The following is a 24,113-nucleotide window of genomic DNA, read 5'->3' as shown; positions in this document are numbered from 1 at the left end:
AGGAGGAGGAGGAGGAGGAGGAGGGGGAAGAGGAGGAGGAGACTCCCTGGCTGTGCTGGTTAATTTTTTTTTTAACTTGACTCAAACCTAGACATATCTGGGAAGAGGCCATCTTAGCAAGCCTATAGGATGTGTTCTTGATCAATGATTAATGTGAGGAGGGCCCTCCCTTTCATATTTTTATTTTTTAAGGAGATAGTCTCTCCCAAGAAAAGCCCTAGCTGGCTTTTACAATCTTTCCACCCCCTCTTCTTCAGCATTCCTAGGTTCTAACTTATAAGGATTGTGCTGTAGATGTATTATTGGAGATCTGGACCCCAAAGTCAGTAGTTCTCTGCATTTTGACCAGTTGTGGCTTTCTGTAATGGAAAAAAAAAGTAAAAACGAAAACAAAAAACCAGCGTCTTTGATGAGAATTGAGAGCTACACTTATCTGTGAATATAAGGATAAGCGTGTAGAATGTAGTGGAAATTGTGATTTAGGAAGGTGGCAGTAGCAGATTCTCGTCCAGGTTGGTTGGCTAGGTTGACAGTACCAGGCATGAATTACCTCCGACTGAGCGAGACTTAAGTCCAATTAGGTGGTGGCTGATTATGCCAGGATATAAGTACCACTATCACACCTTTAGAGACATCCTGCCTTCCTGATCATTGTTGTGGTTCATGGGCATTGCCCTGATTCTCTCTAGTCGGTTTTCTCCCTTGTCAGCTTGCATGGCTCCTTCAGGTACTTCCTTAGGAAGGAGGCTTCCATGTCAGAGCCAAAGGATTTCTCCAAGTCCTGTATCCAAAACATGTGCAGTCTTCAGCAGTGCGATCTTACTATTTTCTAGAGAGCAACCAATGACTACAGCAATAGCCTGTATTGCGGGGGAGTCTCTTGGACTCTCCTGACCAAAATGCCAGTATCTTTAAAACGTAAGGTGGAGATCGAGGACAACATTGACATCTGGCTTCTATATACACATGTTCACATTTACACAGGCACACATACAAGCATACAACACGCACACACACTTCTTATTGATGTACCACTATATTAAAACAGAACCTAAAAGGCCAGTTTTGAAAAATAAGCCACGGTAGACTTGTACAGCTTGGCACCATCTGCCTAGCATGTCTTTTTCTCATGAGTATTGTCTGTCATCAGTCCCACTGGGGTCTTTACTGGAAATTTCAGCTTCTAAACTGAAAATTGCAGTCCTCTGAACTTGTGATTACCACAGGGCGGGCGAAGGTAGACACTACTCTGACAAGCACTGGGATCATGGTAATACTTTAATTACCAACGGTGCCTTTTAAGGGAGCGCCTTTTTCTCTTTCTCGTGGGGAGAAGATGTCTATTTCTGGAACATTCCCCATAGCTCTCTAGAACATAAGCTCTTGAGAGCAAGTACTACGTCTGTGTTCCTAAGCCTAGCTGAGGGTTAGCTTTAATTGTCAAATAGACACATCTAGCATCTCCTGGGAAGAGGCTAAGTGAGGGATTGTCTGCATCAGGCTGATCTGAGGGCCTGTCTGTAGGTAACTGTCTCACTTCCATTAATTGAAGTGAACAGACCCACCCACTGTGGGTGGCATCATTCCTTATGCAAGGGACTTTGAACTGTGTAAGAGTAAATACATGACCATATGTACGTTCATCCATTCCTTGCTCTTGACTGTGGATGTAATATGACTGGCTGCATCAAATCCTTGCTGCCTCAACTTCCCAGCAATAATGGACTTTAACCTGGAATTAGGAGCTAAAGTAAACCCTTTCTCCCCTAGGTTGCTTTTGTCATGGTGTTTATCATAGTAACAACAAAAGAAACTAAGATAACGGTCTAAGCACACGGTGAACGCCCCATGGGCAGTTGTTGATGGTGTCTGGGTGTCCTTCTACATAGGCTGGTGGGAGCCATTTCCAAGATGGTGTCCAGGGATCCCAGCCTCTTGCTCTCTCTTGCTCCCTAGATTGTTCCAGGTCTGATTAAAGCCACTAGTAGAGTTTAGCAATTATAATGGCATATAATCCTAAATTTAGGTTAGAAAAGACAAGGAGGGGAGGGCAGGAAGCACCACATGACAAAGACGTTAAGCCTCCAGTCAACAGCAGAACAGTGAGCCGGAAGCTGTTCTCCAACCCCGTTTGAGCTCTAGAGACTGCATCCCTGGTTACTACATGAATACAGCTTGATAGGAGATACTGAACCACAGCCGCCAGTTAAGCCGCTCCGGGACAACACACCTTCAAACACTGGATGACAGGCGGTATTTGACACCACTGAATGAGGAGGTGGAGCTGTTTGTTAAGCAGCAACAGGTGACACTGTCAGTTAGGTATGAGGTAACCTCCCAAAGGTTCAAGTCCTAAAATCTTAGACCCAGTCAGTGGAGCTTCTGAGAGGTGCTAGCTTCGTCAATAGATTGATTAATCAAAGGTGGAGGCAACTGGAGCAAGCAAGTCACGGGGAGAGGCCTTTTAAAGGGTAAATCTGGCTCTAACCCCTTTGTGCCTTCCCTCCTCTGCTTCCTAGCCACCACAAGGAGAGCACAATTCCATCTCTGTGCCACAATTGCATCTTCGCCACACCACAACCCCAAAACAAAGGAGCCAACAGGCTATGCACTATGATCTCTAAAATCTCGAGCACAGTTTTCTTCTTTTTGGTCATTTCCCCCAAAGGCGTGTTGTCATGGCAATGAACGGGCAACCTGGCAAGTAACAATACATACCAGCACACATTTTCACCCACAGCCTGTGCAGAAGGTATGGGCCTCCCCCTCCTACCATTTACTACTCTGAATAGAACGCCAACGAGACTGAGAAACCTGTGTGGACACCTCAGCTGAACCCAGAAAACACTGGATGCACACCCGGGTCAGGCACCTGCTCTCCCTGAGAGAACAGTGATGGAGGAAGGTCATTGGTTGATTTAATAAAGAAGCTGCTTGACCTGATAGGTTAGAACGTAGGTGGGAGGAGCAGAACGCTGAGAGGAAGAGGAAGTGAGCTCAGAGACTCGACAGCTCCGGGCTCCCAGGCAGACGCCTCGGAGAGACACGATGCTCCTCTCTTGCGGGCAGAGGCGAGAGCTCTGCTCTCTGAGGCACACGCGATGAAGCTCCGACCCAGGATGGACGTAGGCTAGAATCTTCCCGGTAAGCGCACCTTGGGGTGCGACACACATGATTGGAAATGGGTTAGTCCAGGTGTGAGAGTTAGCCGAGAAAAGGGCTAGAGCTAAAGAGCCAAGCAGTGTTTAAAAGAATACAGTGTCCGTGTAATTATTTCGGGTAAAGCTAGCCGGAGGCGGCCGGAGTGGCGGGGAGCGGCCCGCCGCTCCTATTACTACAGAACAGAGTCATTACATTTATCCCACTCAAACAACCTCAGCTTTAAGTCTGTCGCTCTGTTACCATTCGGGATTTCAACATCTGGTAATAATAAGACTCACAATTATTAAAAATACACCAAGGGGAGCTGTTTGCATAGCCTATAAAGGCTCGGTTTCACAGTCATGCTTTTCAAACAGAGAGATGACAACACACGGGGTCGGTGGGGGGGGGGGAGTGGAGCCAAGCCAAGCGTCTGCATGTGGCACAGCGGAAAGCACCTGTGCGTATTTTCAGATCAAATAAAGGAGTCCTATTGGCAGAAGTCGACAGAAGGTAAGCCCATTCTCATGCCCTGTCTTTAGAAAAGCAAAGTAACTCTTGTTGAGAACACACATGAGCATGGAAATAGAAGGAATCCATATCTATTTCTCTCTGGGCCACAGCAAATTGAAGGAAGGACCACCTGAAAACAGGACCATGGAGTCGTCATGAGCTTCTGAAAGCTTAGTAAAAACGGTAGGTTGGTTGTGCTGTGCAAACAGAGCTTCTAGACAAACCTCTGAGCCTCTGTCTTATCCAGACATTCTGGAGCAGCCATAGGAGTGAATTGTAACTAACCAGACTCTTACAGATAGACAGGAGTGGAGGGTAATGTACGGATGAGAGACAGTAGTGACTGTAACATATGGATGCTTTGCCTGTACGTGTGTCTGCACTCCCTGTACATGCAGTGCCTGCTGAGGCCACACGAGAGTGCCAGATCCTCTGGAACAGGAGTTACATGTGGTTGTAAGCCACCATGTGGTGCTGGGAAATGAATCCTGGTATTCTGGAAGAGTGGCCAATGCTCTTAACCTCTGAGCCATCTCTCCATCCCCCCACTAGCTTTCTTGACCACCTGGCTGGGGATGGATGCACAGCACACAGTGGGCTGGACCACCCTGGGTCAGTTAGCAGTTGGGAAATGCTCCACACATGTCACAGGCCAATCCGATGGAGGGAAGTCTTCCCACTGAGAATCCTCTTCCCAGATGACTCTAGGTTTACATCAAGTTGACTGCTGAAGCGAACCATACTGTTAGCACAATCTTTTCATCTATGTTGCTCCAGGTATCAGTACTTCACTCCATATTATTTATTTTACGGCTATATCTCACTCTGTCTATTTATCAGTTGAAGAACATTGTTTTCCCTTGTTGACTATTATGAATAATGCTGCCACTCCCCAGTTCCTTAAGATTTTGCCTTCTCATGATTTTGCCAGTCCTCCCCTGCCCATATGTTTAAATATAGGTTTTATACATGACAGAAAATGCTGTGCTTGTCTGAGTTTGGTTTATTTTTCTTAATGTAATGACTTCCAGTTCCACACATTCTCCTTCAAATATCATGATTTCATTTTCATTACAGCTGAATAAAATTCAATTGTGTATATGTGCTACTTTTTCTTTATCCATTTGCTGACGGACATCTACGCTGGTTCCATTCCTGGCTATTGTGAGTAGGGAAGCAATGAGCATGAGTGGACAAGTATCTCTATGGTATCCTGATTTAATGTCCTTTGAGCTGGTATGCAAGAGTGGAATAGCTGGGTCATATTATAGTTACATTTTTAGTTTGGAAGCAATCGCGTATTGATTTCCATAGTGGCTGCACCAGTATACATTCTTCCCAGCAGTGATCACGACTCCTCTTTCCCTACAGTATTCATTGTCCTTTGTTTCCTTTGTAATAACCATTTGACTGAGGTGAGATAGAATCCCAAAGCATTTTTTTTTGTTAGCTTTTGTTTTTCTGAGACAGGGTTTCTGTGTGTACTCTTAGCTGTCCAGGAGCTCTTGTTGTAGACCAGGCTGGCCTCAAATTCACTGAGATCCTCCTGCCTCGGCCTCCCAAGTGCTGGGATTAAAGGGGCCACCACCCCCTGATCCAGGATGTTTTTAATTTGTATTTTCATAATGGCTAAGGCTGTTGCTTGTATATCTTTGGAGAATAGTCTATCCATTCATGAGTCCATTTATTGTTTGATTTTTGTAGTTCACATCTATTCTAAATATTAATTCCTGGTCTAGCTTTATATATAGCTAGTAGCCAAAGATCTTTTCTCTTGGTTTTGGTTTGCTTGCTTTTTGCTGGGCTTTGTTATTGTGGCACTGGGGACTGAACTGGGGCTGTGGAGCTGTGAATCAAGAGCTCACTTTCAGAATCTGCTTGGTACTTTCAGTAGCAGCCACTTTCAGAGTACCTCAGTCTGTACATCTTCTAGTGTCTTGTTTCTCTGGAGCCCGAAAGATTTCATTGAGAAGTTCTATAACTCTTTTGTTAGGCTTATTTCTACATATGTTAAGGCTATTGTGAATTGGGGTTTTTTTTTGTGAAAGTTTATTAATGATATATAGAAAACTACTGTTTTTTTATAATTTGGCTTTTGTGCTTTACAACTTTGCCAAAGGTGTTTATCAAATTTGAGAGTTCTTTCTCTTGTCTTATTGATGCATTGAAAACAATAAACACTAAAGTGAATAAGAGCAACGAGAGCAGTCATTCATATCCTGATGTGGGAGTCTTCTGTTTTGTGTTGATTTTATTGGTTAAATAAAGAAACTGCCTTGGCCCTTTAATAGGACAGAAAATTAGGTAGGCAGAGTAAACAGAACAGAATGCTGGGAGAAAGAAGCCGAGTCAAGCAGTTGCCATGATGCTCCCATCCAACACAGACGCAGGTTAAGATCTTTCCTGGCAAGCCACACCTCATGGTGCTACACAGATTATTAGAAATGGGTTAAAGCAAGATGTGAGAATTAACCAATAAGAGGCTAGAACTAATGGGCCAGGCAGTGTTTAAAAGAATACAATTTGTGTGTTGTTATTTCGGGTATAAAACTAGCAGTGCGAGAACTGGGCAGGAACGCAGCCCGCCACTCCTACTACAATATCCTGCTCCTTATTTTCAAGTAAGTCTTCCCATTTTCCCATTTAATAATACTGACTCTAGGTGTGTTACATACTGCCTTTATTATGTTGACTCTGTTCCCTTTATTCACCGTTTCTTCCAGGACTTTACTATGAAGGGATGCTAAACTCTGTCAAAGAGCTTTTCTGCATCTGTTGAGATGATCATGTGATTTCTGTCCTTAAACATAATTTTTTAAAATGTATTTTTATTATTTTTAATTATGTGCATGTATTTATGGGGTATGTGCACATCAGTGCAGGTGCCCACAGAGGTATCAGTTTCCCCCTGAAACTGGCATTACAGGCAGCTGTGAACTGCCTGACTTGGGTGCTTAGAATCAAACTCGGGTCCTTTGAAAGAGCATTGCCTGCTCTTAACCACTGAGCCATCTCTCCAGTCCATGGCCATTTCTCTAGTTCTTCTGATGGTTGGTCTATGAAGACTATTGCAGTAAGTGTTTGGTCTGTAATGTACACATACATCTTTCAGCATAGATAGACAATGTCTTGCTATCTAGTTCAACAACAGGATGACTTGTGTTGTTCTGAATTATTGCTCAGCTTACTAACTATCCCAGCTTCTCCCTCTGCCCAATTCTGCTTCTATTACATCCCTAACACTCAAATGGATCCTAGAGCATAGCTTGATATGTACTTTCGCCTTTTTTCGGACCCTACTTTCTAGAAAAACCAGAGTACAAAACTGTCAGAAAAAAGCAAGCAATACAAGATGGGGCTTCAGATGTCTATTTTTTTGGTGCAATGGCACTGAGAATCCCACCACATCTGGTAACCAGAACACAGATACCTTTAGCGTACGGTGGTACTTCACCTGCTAGAGGTTATACGAGTGTTGAACTGGAGTTGTGTGCTCCTGGTATGTAACATGCTAGACATTTCAAGATATTTGGGGTAGAGAATAGTAATGACAAATAGGATAGCTTGAGGGGTAGTTAGGCTGTTCTATAAAAATATTACAGGAGACTAGGGATTGTTAATAGTCAATCAAGACCCACATATAAAACGAAAAGATCTCCTTGACGATACACCATAAAACAAACATCAGAATGTAACCTTTAAGGGTCATTTCACATTTTCATCAGCAGTGTTGTCCCTGAAGAAACCAAACTGAACCTGGAGGATAATGACTGATAGCAGAGCAGCTAAACCCGTTCAAGCGGTAGTTGTCCAGCAGTCACCACACCTAGTTTGGCATCTTTACCAGAGGAAATGAACATAGCAGCAAATCCATTTTAGTGGTCACTGATTTGGCAAGTGCGTTCTAGCCCTGTGAGAAAAGCAGATTCAAAACGGTTTTCATCCAAGTACAATAAGCAACACTATATTACAGTCTTGCCCCAGGGCTCTGCTAACTTTTAGCATCTGTCATAACAGCCTGAAGAGATCTAGACCATCTGGACACACTGCAGAATGTTGAACCACCACATTCATGACATCATTCTAATTCAGCCAGATGGGCAAAAAGTGGAGAGCACATTAGAGACATTCATCTGACACAGATCCTTCAATGTGTGTGTGTGTGTGTGTGTGTGTGTGTGTGTGTGTGTGTGCGCGCGCGCGTGCAAACCCTCTAAAGCAACAGTTCTCAACCTTCCTAATGCTAGAACCCTTTAATATAGTTCCTCATGTTGGGGTGACCCCTAGCCATAAAATTATTTCATTACTATTTCATAATTGTCATTTTATTAGTTATGGATCATAATGCAAATATCTGATATGCAGGATATCTAATATGAGACCATATGAAATGATTGTGACCCAAAGATTGTGAACCTCTGCTCTAAAGATTCAGGGACTCGCTGCACCGTAAGATACTTAGGGGTCCAAAGACAGGGGCATGCTAGGCTATCCCATCCAAATGAAAAGACAAATATTACACCTTGTACTTCCCAAGATGAAGAAGGAACCCTATGCCTGATAACCCTCTCTGGGCTCTAAATACAGTGTGTACTACACCTGAAAATACTGTTCCAACTCACATACGAGGTGACACAGAAGGCTGACAGATGTGCGTGAGCTCAGCGCAGGGGATCTAGGTTGCAGTACAGACAGTCCTGCTACTTGGTCGTTCATGTTTCCATCAAGATTTTATGGCAAACTCTCTGGAGTATCATCACCCAACCCCCTGTGGTATGTGCCAAATCACGACATCTGAAGTAGAGATTTATAGACCTTCAAAACATAAAACAAAAACATCATTAAATAACAACAAACAATCTTCTGGTGTAATACTAGGCTTAATTATAGGGCATCAAGTGACCAAATGTCGGGCATTCACTATCGTGAGGTGGGATCCATAAGGCCAGTAAATCATAGTATCAGGTAGGTTGAAGCAACCCATTCTAGGGAGGAACTGGTATATTTAGAAATGAGTACAAGTAGAAGCAGAAGGTACAGCAATGTGCAAGGCTGGTGGCCTAGTCCCCATGAGCACTGCTATACCGGTCCCAGGAAACACTATAGCTTTAAGAAGAGCCCTTTAAAACCTCCTAGCAAGAGGAGAAATCCCTTATGTGGCTAGGGGGAGTCTTTCAGTATGTGATTGCGGACTGAACATAGCAGGTGCGCTACAGCTGTACTAGGGCACAGTTTTGAAAGACGGTCATGAAGGGAGATGCTTTCAGAACTAGAACTTCAGAAAGGTATGCTTGAGAATCCTGGAGGGGCAGAGGCTAGATGACTGGAAGGCCAGGGACAAGAAGGTTTGGGACAGAGACATGAAGACGAGCATATGGAAGAATCCATCTTGGTAGAAGAACCAAGTCATCCAGACAATAATGCCTAGACTCACTCAGCCAGCCTTTGTCATTACCCAGCCTGTGCCAGCACTAATGACACATGGATTCAGAATCACTTAGGAGCTGAGCCCCAGAGCAATTCTGTGAGGGAGCTTCCAGAGAGGTTTAACTAAAGGGTGAAGACCCACCCTGAATGAGGCAGCACTATCCCATGGGCTGGTGGCCCGAACGGAATGAGAGTGAAAAGTGGGGCAAGCTGAGCTTGTAATTTTCTGCAGGGTCCCGCTGAAACAAATCAAGGATCACTGTATCCCAAACACATTCTGTAATCCAGATGCTACTATTTTGATAGATAAGCAGACCGACATGCTGAGGGCTCACTTAAAGCAGAGCCTGTAGGCAGGACCTTACAAGGACTGGGGTACATCTTTCAGAGTGTCAAGTATCTCTTGAATCAGGGGGCAGAGGCAGGCAAATTTCTGAGTTCTATGTCAGCCTGGTCTACAGAGGGAATTCCAGGATGGCCAGGTGTTGACTGGGGTTTTCTGTCTTGTCTAGTTCCCACAATCGTTAAGTCCCAAAGAAATCACACAGAGGTCTACATTAGTTATAAACTGATTGGCCCATTAGCTCAGGCTTATTAACTTTTATAACTCATATTAGCCCATTTCTCTTGTCTATGTTAGCCACGTGGCTTGGTACCTTTCTCGTTGAGGTAGTCACATCTTGCTTCTTCTGTGGCTGGATCAGGACTGCAGACTAGGACTTCCTTCTTCCCAGAATTACCTGTTCTCATTGACCCGCCTCTGCTTCCTGTCTGATTGTCCCACCTCTATTTCTTGCCTGGCTACTGGCCAATCAGCGTTTATTTAAAATACAATTGACAGAATAGAGACCATTGTCCCACACCAGCCAGGGATACACAGAGAAACCCTGTCTCTAAAAACAAACAAATGAAAACAAATAAACAACAACAACAACAAAAATCCTGTCAGGTCCAAAGGAAAGGGAGGACCAAGTGGCTAACCGTGGTGCCTGTTAGCACACCAGAGTGTCTGCTGGCCTCCAGGCTCACTCAGCACCTGTGGCTCCCCTCAGCTCTTCTCCCTCTTCCCCTTCCCCCACCAAACTGCTCCAGCTCCTGGGCTTCCCTTCCCCCAGCATGTCATTTCGTCATTTCCGTAAAACCCTGCCATTTTGGCACCAGATGTAGAAAGCGAGGACATGACTGCTCTGAGGCATGGCTGACAGGAAGGTTTGTATTTGTAGATATGAGAGCACAGCCTGAGGCATCTGGAAGAGTCCAGGGCAGGGAGAGAAAGTAAGAGAGTAAACATGGCCAGGAGACCAAACTGTGCCGTGGGGCAGGGGCAATGGAGAGACGAAGAGAGACACACACAGAGAGATAGAGAGACAGAAAGGGGGGGGGGAGAGGGAGAGAGAGAGAGAAGAGGAGGGACACAGAATCAAGAAGAGTATCAAGAGGGCTCATGGCCAAAATGGCAGGGCGGAATGAGACAATGGGGGAAGGGAAGCCCAGGAGCTGGAGCAGTTCAGTGGGGAAGGGGAAAGAGGGAGAAGAGCTGAGGGGAGCCACAGGTGCTGAGTGAGCCTGGAGGCCAGCAGACACTCTGGTGTGCTAACAGGCACCACGGTTAGCCACTTGTCCTCCCTTTCCTTTGGACCTGACAAGTTCTACTGTGCTACAGCCGTCATCTGGGAACTCTGGGGACTTACGTGCAGGACCCAGAAGTCAGGAAGGAAGGCCGCCATCTTGATCAATAGCGATCTAAGAGGCATTGCATACACTACAGTAACCCTGGCTTGAGAAAGGCCTGGTGGTCATGGACTTTGGTCGTCAGCCTATGAGGCACCCAGTTAGCGCAGGCTCAGTGGAGGTGCTGCAGAGGGAGGAGACAATGAGCGTCAAGGGTGGTTCACAGCCAGAGTGTCCCACGAATCTCTGTTTTCCACCAGGAATCCTGGAGGGGCCGTGCCTAAACGAGTAGTCAAGTATTCAAAGTAACTTTTCTCCCCTCCCTCCTTTCGCTCTCTTCCTTCCTTTGTTCTTTGTATAGTTATTTCTATAAATAGCAACCACATACAAACCAGCTACCGGGAACTATGCCTCCTGCCTCCAAAACATCTCATAACAGAGAGGGAAAGACCAGTTTCCCAGCACTGATAGGGAGCAAGGTCCTAACATCAGTCTTCACATACACATGTCTCTGGTACTTGACATTCATGTAAATGTAGAAACATATCTATCTGTGCCCTCCCTCCTGAAGTTCTTCAAGGACATTCTTCTGTCTTCAGAGTGAGTCTGGTTATTTGTTACAGAGGAGGGCCATTTTCTCTGTCTTCCTTTGCACTGCTGCTGCTCTGCCCGGAACTATCATGTCCCATGGGCATTGTGCCTCTGCTGGGCACAGCTACTGCTGATTCACTGGAGCCTGGGGTGTGCCAGAGCCATCTCAAAGGGGGGGGGGAGATTCTCTCCTCTTTAGTGTTTTGCCTTGTCATGAAGGCAGGAAGGAGGTAGCTCACGTCTCAATTAAAATCTTTTTTTTTCAATAAAAATATCTTTTAAAAAATTTTAAAGTGTGCATATTTTTTCTTCTTTCAATTGTACTTAGATTTGAGCCCAGTTGGGAGTTGTGTTGCAAGGAGAAACTGATCACAGTTCCTCAAGAGGCCAGCTTCACAGGGTGGGCACAGTCACAGTCCTCCGCAAGGGTGGTCTTGTATAACACGGGTTCTCACCTGGTTCACAAAAAATCAAGGGAAGTGAAGAAGATAAAGACTCCTTGCAGGGGAGTGGGGGAGGATCTTAGTGAAGAAACCAGCTCTTAAGGGTGAAATACACCCTGTGAGGTAGGGCTTGAGTTTTGGGGGACATCTTGAGAAGTCCGGAAGGCAGATAGATTGGTAGATCCAAAGAGCAAGAGAGATTTTAACAGCCCCGGGCATTGATGCCAGGGGGTGGAAGTGGGCCTGCCCAAAGACAGGAGAAAGTGGGGAGAAGATCAGGGTGGACCTCATGTTATACCACCCTCACTCGAATCAGACCCCAGCTTGCTAGTGAGACCTCCAGCCGTTCTTCCTCCTTCTCCCTGCAGCTCCACAAGCCTGACAGGGATCTTCGGTCCAGCTCAAATATCGTCAACTCAACAGACCCTTCCCTGCTAGTAGCGACGATTAATTTATTTATATCATGTATAATAGGCTTTTTTTTTTTGCATATTTTCCCGGAGTTCTGTAAGGTCTCCAGGGCAGGACACCTAATGCACGTTTAAATTCTCCTCACTCTGGCACATTACAGTTGCAGAGCTGATACCGTGAATAAATGAGCGAGGAAAAGAATGAATGGAGCGAGGGGTCTTCTGCACGGCTGGAAAGCTGCGGTCAGCTGACCAGTTAGTCCAGACAATGTCACCACTGCAGGTCTGCGACAGTCTGAGACCAGACGCTGCCAGCGCGTGCGTCAGTCCACACCCTTACCTTTGCCCTACTCCCAAGTCCCGCCTCTAACTTTCCGCTTTCCTCATTGGCTGTGTGACCGCCCAATGAGCCTGCGGGACGCGCGAGCCCGCATTCCTGGCCTGGGCCGACCGCTCTCGTTCTCGCGTCTCGCGAGCGTTCGCGTCACCGGCGGCGGCGGCGGCGGCTTCCGCGCGCTCTGGGTCTGAGGCCGAGGGTACAGCTGGGCTGACTAGAACTGAGACCATGTTCCGAGCGGCGGCGCCTGGGCAGCTCCGGCGGGCGGTGAGTCCCGGCAGGAAGGGCCGAGCAGGTGACACCCGAGCCGCAGCCTGCTGACCCTGTCAGGCGGAGGTCACGGGCTCCTACCAGTCCTGCAGACAGGCCGGGAGGTGTCTGAGACCCAGGTCAAAGTTCTGCAGCCGCCGCCCTTGACCTCTCCTGGTCGCTCTCCCCCCAGCCGGGGTTCCCACGACCCTGGCTCCAGCGGGGCACTTTGGGGCTGCTGGCTCCTTTGCGGCCCCAGGGTGTCAGATGCCGCCGCGGAGCCTCTCGGGGAAGAGTTCGAAACCCGGGCTCCCGGAGGCTGCCCCAAACGCCCACTGCCCACGACACGGGGGAGGGGCGGCGCGGACGCCCACTCCTGCTCGGCTGCTCGGACGGGGGGCCCAGCCTGGGAATCAGCCTGGAGAAGCTGCAGACTGATGGCTCGGGAGCCAGGGAGCCCTGGGTAGTGGGAAGTTCTCGATGTTTGTTCTCCGTGGTGATAAAGTTTACCACTTGTCTGTTTTCCGAGGGCTTACCGAGAAAAACCATTGTTTGGCTGAGTGCTGTGAGGGAACAGCCGGTGGAGGCTGACCAGGTCCAAGTTGGTAACTTAGGGAGCCTGTAGGTCGCCCAGTTTACAGTTTAGGTTGTTAGAGAAACAAGATCGTCCGCCTTGTGCCAGAAGTTATCCAGACGCCTTGCAACTTTTCTACCCGTTGATTTATTTGTTTAATCTTAGTGCCTTTCCCCCCAGTCGCCACTGGGATTTTTTTCCTCTCAGAACACAACTTGTGGACTTCTTGGGAGTATAAGGATTTTTTTTTTTTTTTTTTTTGGTGCCCTTGCCTTGTTCCATAAAACGTTTCAGCTTCCAGTAAAAAAATTTAAACACATCCCTCAGGTTCCTAGTCCATCTTCTCCCACGAGATGTTTTTTAGCCCCCTTTCCTTAGAGAGCCAATAAACAAGTTTTGGAGGAAAATGCCAAGCACTAGATCCTGACTCGAAGACCTGTGCAGCACTTGGAAGGCAATTCTGTGGATAGATTTTATGCCCAGCATAATTGTGGTAAAGAGAGGTTAGGATTTGGTAAGTTTGTAGTGCTGGTGGGGAAAAGAAATTCACATAGCCAGTATTCGTACATAGACAGCATTGCCAAACCTTCGTTGTGCTTGACCAAGAATTGTGACCTTGGCCTATTTTTAAAATTAGAAGTCAAAGTGTCTCCGAGGTCACTAAGGATATTTTTAAGGTTTGAATTGCAAGCCCAAAACAAATGGTGGGAACACACTCAAATGGATCCACAACACACACACACACACACACACACACACACACACACACACACACACACAAATCTTTAAATTTTAAAATAATTTCAAGTTTACAAAAGTGACCAAAATAGTTTTTAAAAAATTTTCCAGAACTTTCTTGAATTTCAACAGCTCTTAACAGTTGACAAGTTTGGTTTATCTCTCATTGTACATACACATTGCTTTACCCTTTAATTCTAAATGGTTCCCTGGGTATTTTACAAGGATAAGGCTAAGGGATTCGCTCTGAGTAGACCCCATGCCTTCTGTTAGATTCATAGTACAACAAAACCAGACAGATAAAAGAAATCCCTAAGAAGGTTCTCTTTGCTAAGGAGAATATAGCTGGCAAAATCATGCCCTTTACCAGTGTTGTAGTGCCACTTTGTTAGCAGACAGTCACATGTTGCCAGCTGTCCTGTCCTTTAAAGGACACCTAAGGTATCCAGAGCCTCTGGTTTTCATGCTGGTTTAGTCTTTGTTAGAAAAGCTTCTAAGTTTGGCTTTTATGCCACTGACATGTGTATAGAGCACAGGCCTCCTGTTTGCAGACTCTTACCCAGTTTAGCTGTCTGACATTTCCCTCGTGACTGCACTCAGGTTCTGTCTTCTTGGCAGGGATGTCAGATGTGATTTACGCTCTCAGTAGTTCATTGTACTAGGAGGCATACAACACTAACTTGTCCCATTAGTGAAGATCTTAACTTAGGTTATGTGTAGTTTGCCAGGTTTTTCCAATGGCAGGTAGTCCTCTGTGTAATTCTTAACTAATTACAAAGATAAAGTGAAACTGCGTGGAGCTCCTCTTTCTCCCACTTTCACCTACTAAGTTTAGCACTTGACTTTTAATTGAGAAATAACACTGTGATACAAAATGGTGATTTTTCTAATCTATGATTCCTTCGTTTATTACTTAGCATTCTATGCTAAGGAAGAACCTTCCCCTCTTGCCTATGTAGACCCAGGGACCCTTATTTAATAGGCTATCATTCTTATCACCCTTATTTTGATGTTCAGGTTCTTCCAGTATTTATAAAGTAGGAACCAATTTAATCTGGTTACTGTTTATATAAATTTATGATACCATAAAACCAGAATGGTTTATCTCAAATCTTTGCAGGAGTTGAGTAGACTAGCTATCAAGGTTGCCCTGATGTCTGAGATTACAGGCAACCAATATATCGCCTCCCCCTTTTTAACATGAGATTTCGGTATTCAGACTCTGTTCCTCATACTGCTGGGCAAGTACCTTAACCACTAAGCATTCTCCAACTCCTACTCTTAAATTTAAAAAGCAAACAAAAACAAAAGTTCTATAGCTAACTATGATGTATTTGAAAATAAAAAACCAAAAACATGTTTTTACTAATGACATGTACTATCAAAGCCACTTTAATTTTGGCTGATTTTTGTCAATAAGCAATGTCCTTCTGGAGGAAATCCTCAGTCATCTGTTAACAAAGGTGTTTTTGTTTATTTTGTCTTTTTAAGGTAAGATCTTGTCTAGACTAGACTGGCCTGAAACTCATGGTAATCTGTGCCTATTGGTGTTCTAGTCACTATGTATAGTTAAGGATTTGCAATTAGTTGGTGTTCTTGCTGAATTATAGTATGAATTATTAATATTATTGTTATTACTTATTATACAGCCTAGCCAGTTTCCCCTCTCTCTTCTTCCAGTACCTCCCCATTACCCCCCTCTGTCCCCACTCCCACCCCAATTCATTCCTCCATTTCTGTTCAGGAAGGGCAAGTATCCCATGGATATCAATAAAGCATAGCATAGCAAATTGCATTAAGACTTAGCACCTCCTCTTATATTAAGGCTGAGCAAGTTGACCCAGTATGAGAAGTAGGGTCTCAAAAGTTAGTAAGAGTCAGAGACAGCCCCTGTCCACACTGTTAGGAATCCCACAAGAGGAACAAGCTACACAGCTGTATCATATATTCAGAGTGCCTGGGTCAGTCCCATGCAGGCTCCCTGGCAGTCGGTTTAGTCTCTGTGAGCCCAGATTAGTTGATTTTTGTGGGTTTTCTTGTGGTCTCCTTGATCCCTCTGGCTCCTACAATCCTTCCTCCCCCTCTTCTGCAGGATTCCCTGAGCTCTGCTTAAAGTTTGGCTGTTGGCTTCTGCATCTGTTTCCATCAGTTGCTGGATGACAATAGGGCTAGGCACCAATCTATGAGTATAGCAGAATATCATTAGGCATCATCACATTGACATTTCCCCCTCAAGTCGTGTTTGGTTCTATCCTAGGTCTCTGGGTCATTCAGCCTGTGGGTCCTGGTGCTCCAGGCAGTACTAGGGGTGGGGCTTACTCTCCTGTCATGAATTTTAAGCTAGTCCAGTCATTTGTTGGCCACTCTGTCTAGGCCACCTTTACTCCGGTACATCCCATGTACCGGAGCAGGACAGACTGTGGGTCAAAGGTTATGTGGCTGGGTTGGTTCCCCACTCCCTCCACTTGAAGTCTTTCCTGGTGACAGAAGATGGCCAGGTCAGGCTACATAATCCATGCTTAGCTGGGGTCATCTTTGTAGATTCCTGGGAAATTCCCTATGCCAGGTTTTTACCTGACCCTAATATGCTCCCCCTTTTCAGTAGTCTCTTTCAGTTTATTTTATTAATTTGTTTTTAAAATTTTTGCTGATTAGTAAGATCCAAAAAAATTTTATGTAGTAAGTGAAGCAACATTTTGATGTAATTTACGTGTTCTTGTTCCTATATTCAATTCATTAGCAGACAGGAAGGAGAAGCTTGAGAAGCTGTGAACTATTAAGGACAGGACATTTTTCAAGCCCACTGTCCAGCATTGATGAATGATACTGAACTCTGTGTTTCACATGCAAATTTAAATTTCATTTGAAAGAAGAGAGCCAATTTTTGTGTGATTCTGAAACAAAATTTATTACATAAAGTGATTTCATTAAAATTATGCTGCCTGCCAATGTGTCTACTAAGAGTCTTGTCTGTTTTTAAAGTGAAGTAAATTGACTGTTTTTAATATTATAATCAATGTCATACATTTCTAGTCATGGTTAAAAGCTGCTGTGTTTTATTACTAGAGAGGTTGAAGTTTAAGTACAGAAATGTAATATACATTTTATTATGACAAAATGTATGTTAAAATGGGAATAGGAGACTTTAATTATATATTATTTAATCCCTTTAAATAGTATTTAGCAAGATTTTATAGCTCATTTCTGCTGTTTTCTTGTATGTTTTTTAGTTAAGAAACAAAATCAGAACAAAGTCTAACCCCTCCATACCTGTCCCCTATGTTCTCATCCATTTACTGTTTTAAAGGTGGTTAGGGGAGAAATAGGTTAACAGAGCTCTTACTACTTTAGGATATGAGTAGTTTCGTTGGGGTAGTAAAGTTTGTAATTTAGCATCTGTTAGTTTGTCTAGATCATCCAGTTGCAGCAACAAGAATGCTAAGAAACTGAAGAACAAAAGCAGGGTTAGTAGTGCTAAGTTTGAATAAAAGAAGTACCGAGATGTGTTCACTGGACTAACTAATCAAGAGTGTTCGTGACTGAAGAGATGGGCTTCAGTGCTGTGGTAGAGATGAAAGACAGCTCTCTCTGAGTGAGGAAAAATAGAAGCATGATAATAGGAGTATCTGTGGATGTTTTTAAAGGGTATAGGGAAGGTGATGACCTCTTTAAACCATACACTCAAGAAGTATGTTGCTTGTTAAAAGACCCATCACAGGCAAAAGAAAAAAATGGCGGGTCATCTATGTTAATGACTTAACAAGTTATGTATTGCCTAGGTATCCTTACATGTGTTTTGATGCTTGTGGTGACCAGTTGGATTGTTAGTTTAATTGGATTAGGGAGCCCAGTGTAGTAACATAAATCTTTAATCCCAACTCTCAGGAAGCAGAAACACAGATCTCATGAGGTGGAGGTCAACCTTCTCTACATATTGAATTCCAGGCCGTCGGAGCTACATAGTGAGACCCTTCTAAAACAAAACAAAAAACCACATGGTGCATTAACAAGGCACGTCTTTGGGTTTGTCTGTGAATGTGTTCACAGAACTGTTTAACTGAGGAGGGAGATAACCCTGAAAGTGGTGGCAGCATCCTATGGGCTGAGGTTCTAAGTAGAATAAGCGGAAACGGGAGAAAGCCACTTGAGCACCAGCATCCATTTCTCTGTGCTCTTCCAGCAAGAAATCCCAGCAGCATGCTCCACTGCTGTGAATTCTGCCATATTCCCCTGCCCGGATGAGCTCTGTCTTAAGCCAGAGCCAGAGCAAATCCTTCTTTCGTTAAGTTGCTTATTACCAAGTTGCAACAGTGAGAATAGTAACTAATAGTGATTAACTCACAGGTGATCCAGGAATTGTTGCTTTTCAGGTTTCAGATACTTTGGGAAACCTTTTTAGTCTCTCAGCATTCATTAAGGCCACTTATGTGCCAGGCACAAAAGTAGATACTGAATTCATAGTGGGAAGCAAGATAGACCTAGTCCCTGCCTGTTTGTTGAAATCTGGAGATCTGTGCTGCTAATCACATTAAGTGTGATCAGTGGAAGAAGAGTGAATGGGTATTTGGGGAGCATAAAATCCTTTGGGGAAAGTCTGAAAGTGTATTGCAGTCCTACTAAACCTCAGTTTGCTAAGTTTATTACATGATAATAAAATGATTTTTTTTTATAATTTTATTATTTGTGGTGCTGGGGATGTTAGGCAAGTGTTCTACCACTGAACTTTGTACCCACACTCTTTCTACTTTTTACTTTGAGATAGGTTCTCACTTTGTTGCCCAGGCTGGCCTTGAATTTGTGATCTTCCTATTTTAGACTCATTAGGAGCTGAGATTCCAGGGCTGTACCACCCAGCTAAGATTTTTCTTAGGTTAAAAATGTAGGCCATTGAGATGACGCAGTGGGTACAGGTGTTTGCCATCAAGCCTTATAGTCTGTGTTTTGATGGGTCCCTGGAACCCACATGGTAGAGAGAACTAACCTCCTTTGGTTATACTCTGACCTCCATGTGCTTACTGTGGTGTGTGTGTGTGTGCACGCACACACAAGGTAAATACTTGGACTGGAGAAATGCCTTAGTGGTTAAGAGTATTGGAGTTCCAAGCACCCATGTAGCAGCTCACAGCTATCCATAACTCCAGTTCCAGAGGATCTGATAGATTCCTCTGAGTTCTGTGGGTTTCAGATGGTACCCATACATACATACATGCAAACAAAACATTCATACACATAAAATAAATATATATAAAAATAAAATGTTCTTTTTTTAGTGGTGTTTGTTTTAAATCAATGACCTCACCATTGTTTTGATCCTGTTCATGTCATATATGCTAATTGTTTTATTTTTAATATGGTGTTTCTGAGGCTGAAATAGAAACAAAATATCTGTCACATTAATTTGATTATTTAAAACTATTTTAAAAAACATGTGAAACTGGGTGTGGTGGCACACTCCTTTTAATCTCTGCATTTGGGAGACAGAGGCTCTCTTGTGAATTTGAGGCTAGCCTGGTCTACATAGTGAGTAGCTATGGTTCATTATGGCTACATAAGAGAAACCCTCAAATAAATAAATAATAAATGAAATGTGGATTCCTTATAGAATAGTGTGTAACATACTGAAGAGGTCCTGGGACTCAGGGGAAAGTCTTAGTATACCAGGGCATAGTCTAAACAGGCAAATCTACAGCCCCATTCTTTAGTTTCCAGATCTCAGCGTCCCTACTGGTTATTAGGGCTCCCCTGCATGTTGCTGCCTCTGACCAATAATGTAGTTCAGCTTAACATTGTGAAAACAACACAAAACTTCAAGAAATCAAGGTATCATTTTTCTTCCTTTTCCTTTGAGTAGACAAAAAAGGAAGAAAAGGAGAAGAAATGCCATCTGCTGGTACCACTGAGTGTCCTCTGGCATTATGTCCTCTTCCCTAATTCTTGGGGTAGTGTGACCTTGGAGAGTTTTCTACTAATGAACGACTTTCTCTAGAGAGGTCTCTGATCTCTGGAATTGGTGGGTGGTATGTGCCCATGTCTGTCCAGGTTTGCTTTATTGTAGTTAGATGGGATTTAGAAGGCTGGGAGAAGGTTGGGGATGAAATGCTATAGTTTAGGGGCATAAGGATACATATCTTGTTGAAAGTAGGGCTGAATCTGGCTTATGGAGACCAAGAAAGCCAGGTGAAAGAAAGCCTGCTCAGGTTCCAGCCCTAAAGATTATTTTAGCAGAAGACATTCTGGTCTGCTGAAGTTGTGCTGTTATTTAATTTGGAGGATTGTTTTCTCCATGTTGCTTATAATACTTAAAACCTTCAAAATAGGCCAGAGATCTACAGAGACTGACCATTAGTTATGTAAGCAGCCTTAGGGTACCATCACTGCCCCCCTTCATTCATACCTTCCTTGTGAGTTTCTAAACCCAGGTGTGTTGAGAGGACATAATGCCAGAGGACACTCAGTGGTACCTTCATTCATACCTTCCTTGTGAGTTTCTAAACCCAGGTGTGTTGAGGGGGGGGGCACAGGGTCTAGCCTCGAAGGGTTCCAAGGGTTCGCACATTCCAGGGTATGGGCGTGTTGTTTAGGAATGTTAGGCAGAAAAAGCAGAGATTAAAAAAAGAAAAGACAGACACAGGATAGAGTCAGGAGAGCAATCCAGTGAATATGGCATCCACCCCTGTGTATATCTCATGATCCTTAAATACCCCATCCCAAAGAAGAGGGGAAGACAAAAGTCTTTACCAAGAAATAGGGAACAAATAGTCACCTTCTCAAATACCCAAAGCACCAAGTAACCACATCCTAGGTCAAAACATCCTGTTGGTATCTGCACCCAGGTCAAACATCCTGTGACTAGCCTTAAAGGAGCAAGAAGAAGCCTGAACTCTAACCTTTGTCAAGGTGGAACAAATCCACATCTGTGGGCTCCGACACTGGGCTTAGCTTTGTTCAGTGCTCTCTTCACTCCTGTTCGAGCACTGAATGTCTTTGTTAAGTGACATCACGCAACAGTGCCATTTGATCCAGTGCTTCTTTCTTAGTTTCTTATGCCATCCTACGAGGTCAGGTCCAGTCTTTTCTTCTTTCCTCCTGTTTCTGGTGCAATTTCTCATCTTTTCACATTGATTCCTAAACTTGCTCCCTTTCTCTATTTGACTGACTTCATGATCTATCTGCACCTTTCAGCATTTGCTTCTCTTCATTTGAAAAACTCTGTCTTACTCTGTTATTCATGAAGAAGTCTTATTGCCCATGAAATCTTTAAGCATAGGAATTATTCTTATTAATTTTTTCTTCTTGTTTTTGAAAATGCCCTGAACGATTTTGAAAATGACCATGAACTGTGTTTTGGTGGTGGTTTGGTAGTCTATGCTAGATAGGGCTAGATAGGAGTTCATCTCATTGGTGCCCTTTTCATTCCAAAGCATATTTAAACAGTTGAAACCCCAGCAAAATTGCAGCTAGTGTCATCTTTAAAACTTTTTAAAAGTGCATCTTTTGGTGGGAGATACACGTACATGCCACAGTATACATATGGAGGTCATAAGACCATTGTGGGAATCAGTGCTTTCCTTCTACCGTGTGAGTCCTTGGGGTAGAACTCAGGACCTTGGGCATAAGGCAAGTGCCTTTACCCAGTAAGCCATCGCCAACCTTTTTGTCGTTTTTTAAAAACATTTCTATTTTCAGTTACTTTGATATTAAATGGTTCCCCTCCCCTCCAATATCTTAGTAGGAGTTCTTTTTTATGTAACTGAGTATAATTAATGATAGAATTTGTCTAATTCCTAGCTTGACAGGTAATATATTGTGTTTAAGAATTTTAAATATAGGTCTATAGAAGTTATTTATTGGACATAGTGGGAAAATTGTTTTGATGTTTTTTTTTTTTTTTAATGTTAAGAAGCTTACATTTTGAGCCAGGTAGGTGGCAATAGCCCATGTCAATAATCCTAGCCAGCACTTAGGCAGAGACAGGCAGATCTCAGAGTTCGAGGCCAGTCTGGTCTACAGAGAGTTCCAGGATGGCCAGGGCTATACAGAGAAGCTCTGTCTTGAAAAACTAAAAAAGGAAGGAATGAGGAAACTAACCGTCTTAAAATTTGTTTTGCTGCAATGGAACACCATGACCAAAGAGCAATTTAGGGAGGAAAGGGAGGCTTACAGTGCTATATTGCTGCTCATCATCAAAGGAAGTCAGGATAGGAACTCAAACAGCACAGGAACCCAGAGGCATGAGCTGAGGCCATGGTAGGGTGTTGCTTACTGGCTTGTTCAGCGTGCTTTCTTACAGAACCCAGGACCACCAGCCCAGGAATAGAACCATTCACAATGGACTGGGCCCTCCTCTATCAATAACTAATTTTAAAAAATGCCTTACAGCCAGATCTTACAAGGCACTTTTCTCAATTAGGGTTCCTTCTTTTCAGATAATCCTAGTTTGTATGTCAAGTTGACATAAGACTAGCTGGCACAAAAACAAATTTGCATTTTGGGTTTTATTAGGTAAAGGTAGATAGAGTTTAATTTATGTCATCGAAGAAGTTCTTTATTAATACGCTTACAAAACTGAACATTGCATACAAAAATATTTTCCTTAAAGCCTACCTGCATAACAGTTATTTTGAAAGACTACAATAATGTTTTTCTCCTTTCCTTTTAGGCCTCATTGCTCCGATTTCAGAGTACCTTGGTAATAGCTGAGCATGCAAATGATTCTCTAGCACCCATTACTCTAAATACCATCACTGCAGCTGGACGTCTTGGGGGTGAAGTGTCCTGTTTAGTAGCTGGAACCAAATGTGACAAGGTGAGAGATTTTTAAGGTCAGCAATAGCATATATAATCTCCATCAGGAGACAGTGAAAGATGGCAACAGAGAATTATGCCGAGGACCATAGCCCAAGCTGGTCTCTAATCCTCATTAAATGGTCAACCTCACAACTATTACTTGTGTAGAAATAGAACCAAAAGGTTTTCTCATGAAACATTTTATCTTTCAAAATGAGGTAGAGTGCTCTTGATTTAGTTCTGCTGGCTGGCACCATCCTGTGCCATCAGGCACCAAGTAGAATGGTAGCATCTGAGTCCCCTTAGAGGTTAATAGCTGATCCCCTTTGTACTGATGAATATACTTGTTAATTGCTTCTAATTCCCAAAAGTGGTAAATCTAGGCGAAGTATCGGGTGCTCATTAACTGACAGAAGAATTCAGATCTAAGTTCCATTCTCCTCAGATTACAATTGATGTAAATGTTGGTTTTGTTGTGGTTGTTAAGTAACAGCTTTGGAAAGTCTGTTCTGTACTATGTTTTATGTTTGCAGGATCTGTGCCCTTGGGCTACTGTGTAGACAAGTACCTGTTAAGACTCACAAAGCTTTAGCTGCCAGTTCTCCACCATATCAGAGTTGCCAAGTGTGTGACTGGGGCTTGGCCCTGACGGAAGAGTAAATGTAGAAAGAGAATGTTTCTTTTTTAGGAGATTATATATTTTACTAAATAAAGCATTTGGTAATGCAGGTTCAGAATGCTAATGTCACTTCTAATTCCTTGCATAAACTTGGTATTTAAAAGACTATTCAGCAGGTTTCAGGTTATAGATTTCTTTATCACATTCCTCTTGATGATCATTGAATATTTTTCTTTCTTTCTTTCTTTTTTCTTTTTTTTGTTGTTTTTTGAGATAGGGCTTCTCTGTGTAGCTCTGGCTGTCCTGGAACTTGCTCTGTAGACCAGGCTGTTCTCAAATGCATAGATCTGCCTGCCTCTGCCTCCCAAGTCTTGGGTTTGAAGGTGTGCGCCACCACCTCCCAGCTGCTTATTGAGTATTATATACTTGCTGTTTACAATGTCTGATGATAGGGTTAAGCAAACCCTTTTTTTAATTACTAGATATTTAATCAGTTCCAGTCTTATATATGTCATGTTTTTATTCTTAAAAAAAAAATGCCTAATAAGCCGGGCGGTGGTGGCGCATGCCTTTAATCCCAGCACTCGGGAGGCAGAGGCAGGCAGATCTCTGT

The 24,113-nt window shown here is 43.7% G+C and overlaps 1 protein-coding gene and 1 long non-coding RNA gene across 2 annotated transcripts in view; one reads left to right on the top strand and one right to left on the bottom strand.

Annotated features, from left to right (window-relative positions):
- Positions 1 to 7,013: 7,013 nt before the first annotated feature.
- On the bottom strand, positions 7,014 to 10,902 carry LOC101990103. The gene is made up of 3 exons (XR_258255.1): positions 10,773 to 10,902; positions 8,277 to 8,469; positions 7,014 to 7,564 (listed from the first exon to the last, which is right to left on the bottom strand). It is a non-coding gene; the product is annotated as an uncharacterized LOC101990103 (long non-coding RNA).
- A 1,771-nt stretch (positions 10,903 to 12,673) lies between these two features.
- The window catches only part of Etfa (electron transfer flavoprotein subunit alpha), a 60,917-nt gene continuing 49,477 nt past the window's right edge, over positions 12,674 to 24,113 (top strand). The window contains exons 1-2 of the mRNA XM_005347391.2: positions 12,674 to 12,800; positions 22,754 to 22,900. Coding sequence (XP_005347448.1) covers positions 12,762 to 12,800; positions 22,754 to 22,900 — 186 coding nt within the window. The 5' untranslated portion in view covers positions 12,674 to 12,761. The remainder of the gene's footprint in view (positions 12,801 to 22,753; positions 22,901 to 24,113) is intronic.

Source organism: Microtus ochrogaster, chromosome 5 (assembly GCF_000317375.1).
Source record: "Microtus ochrogaster isolate Prairie Vole_2 chromosome 5, MicOch1.0, whole genome shotgun sequence".
Taxonomy (NCBI): domain Eukaryota; kingdom Metazoa; phylum Chordata; class Mammalia; order Rodentia; family Cricetidae; genus Microtus; species Microtus ochrogaster.
This window is presented reverse-complemented; position numbering and strand designations above follow the sequence as displayed.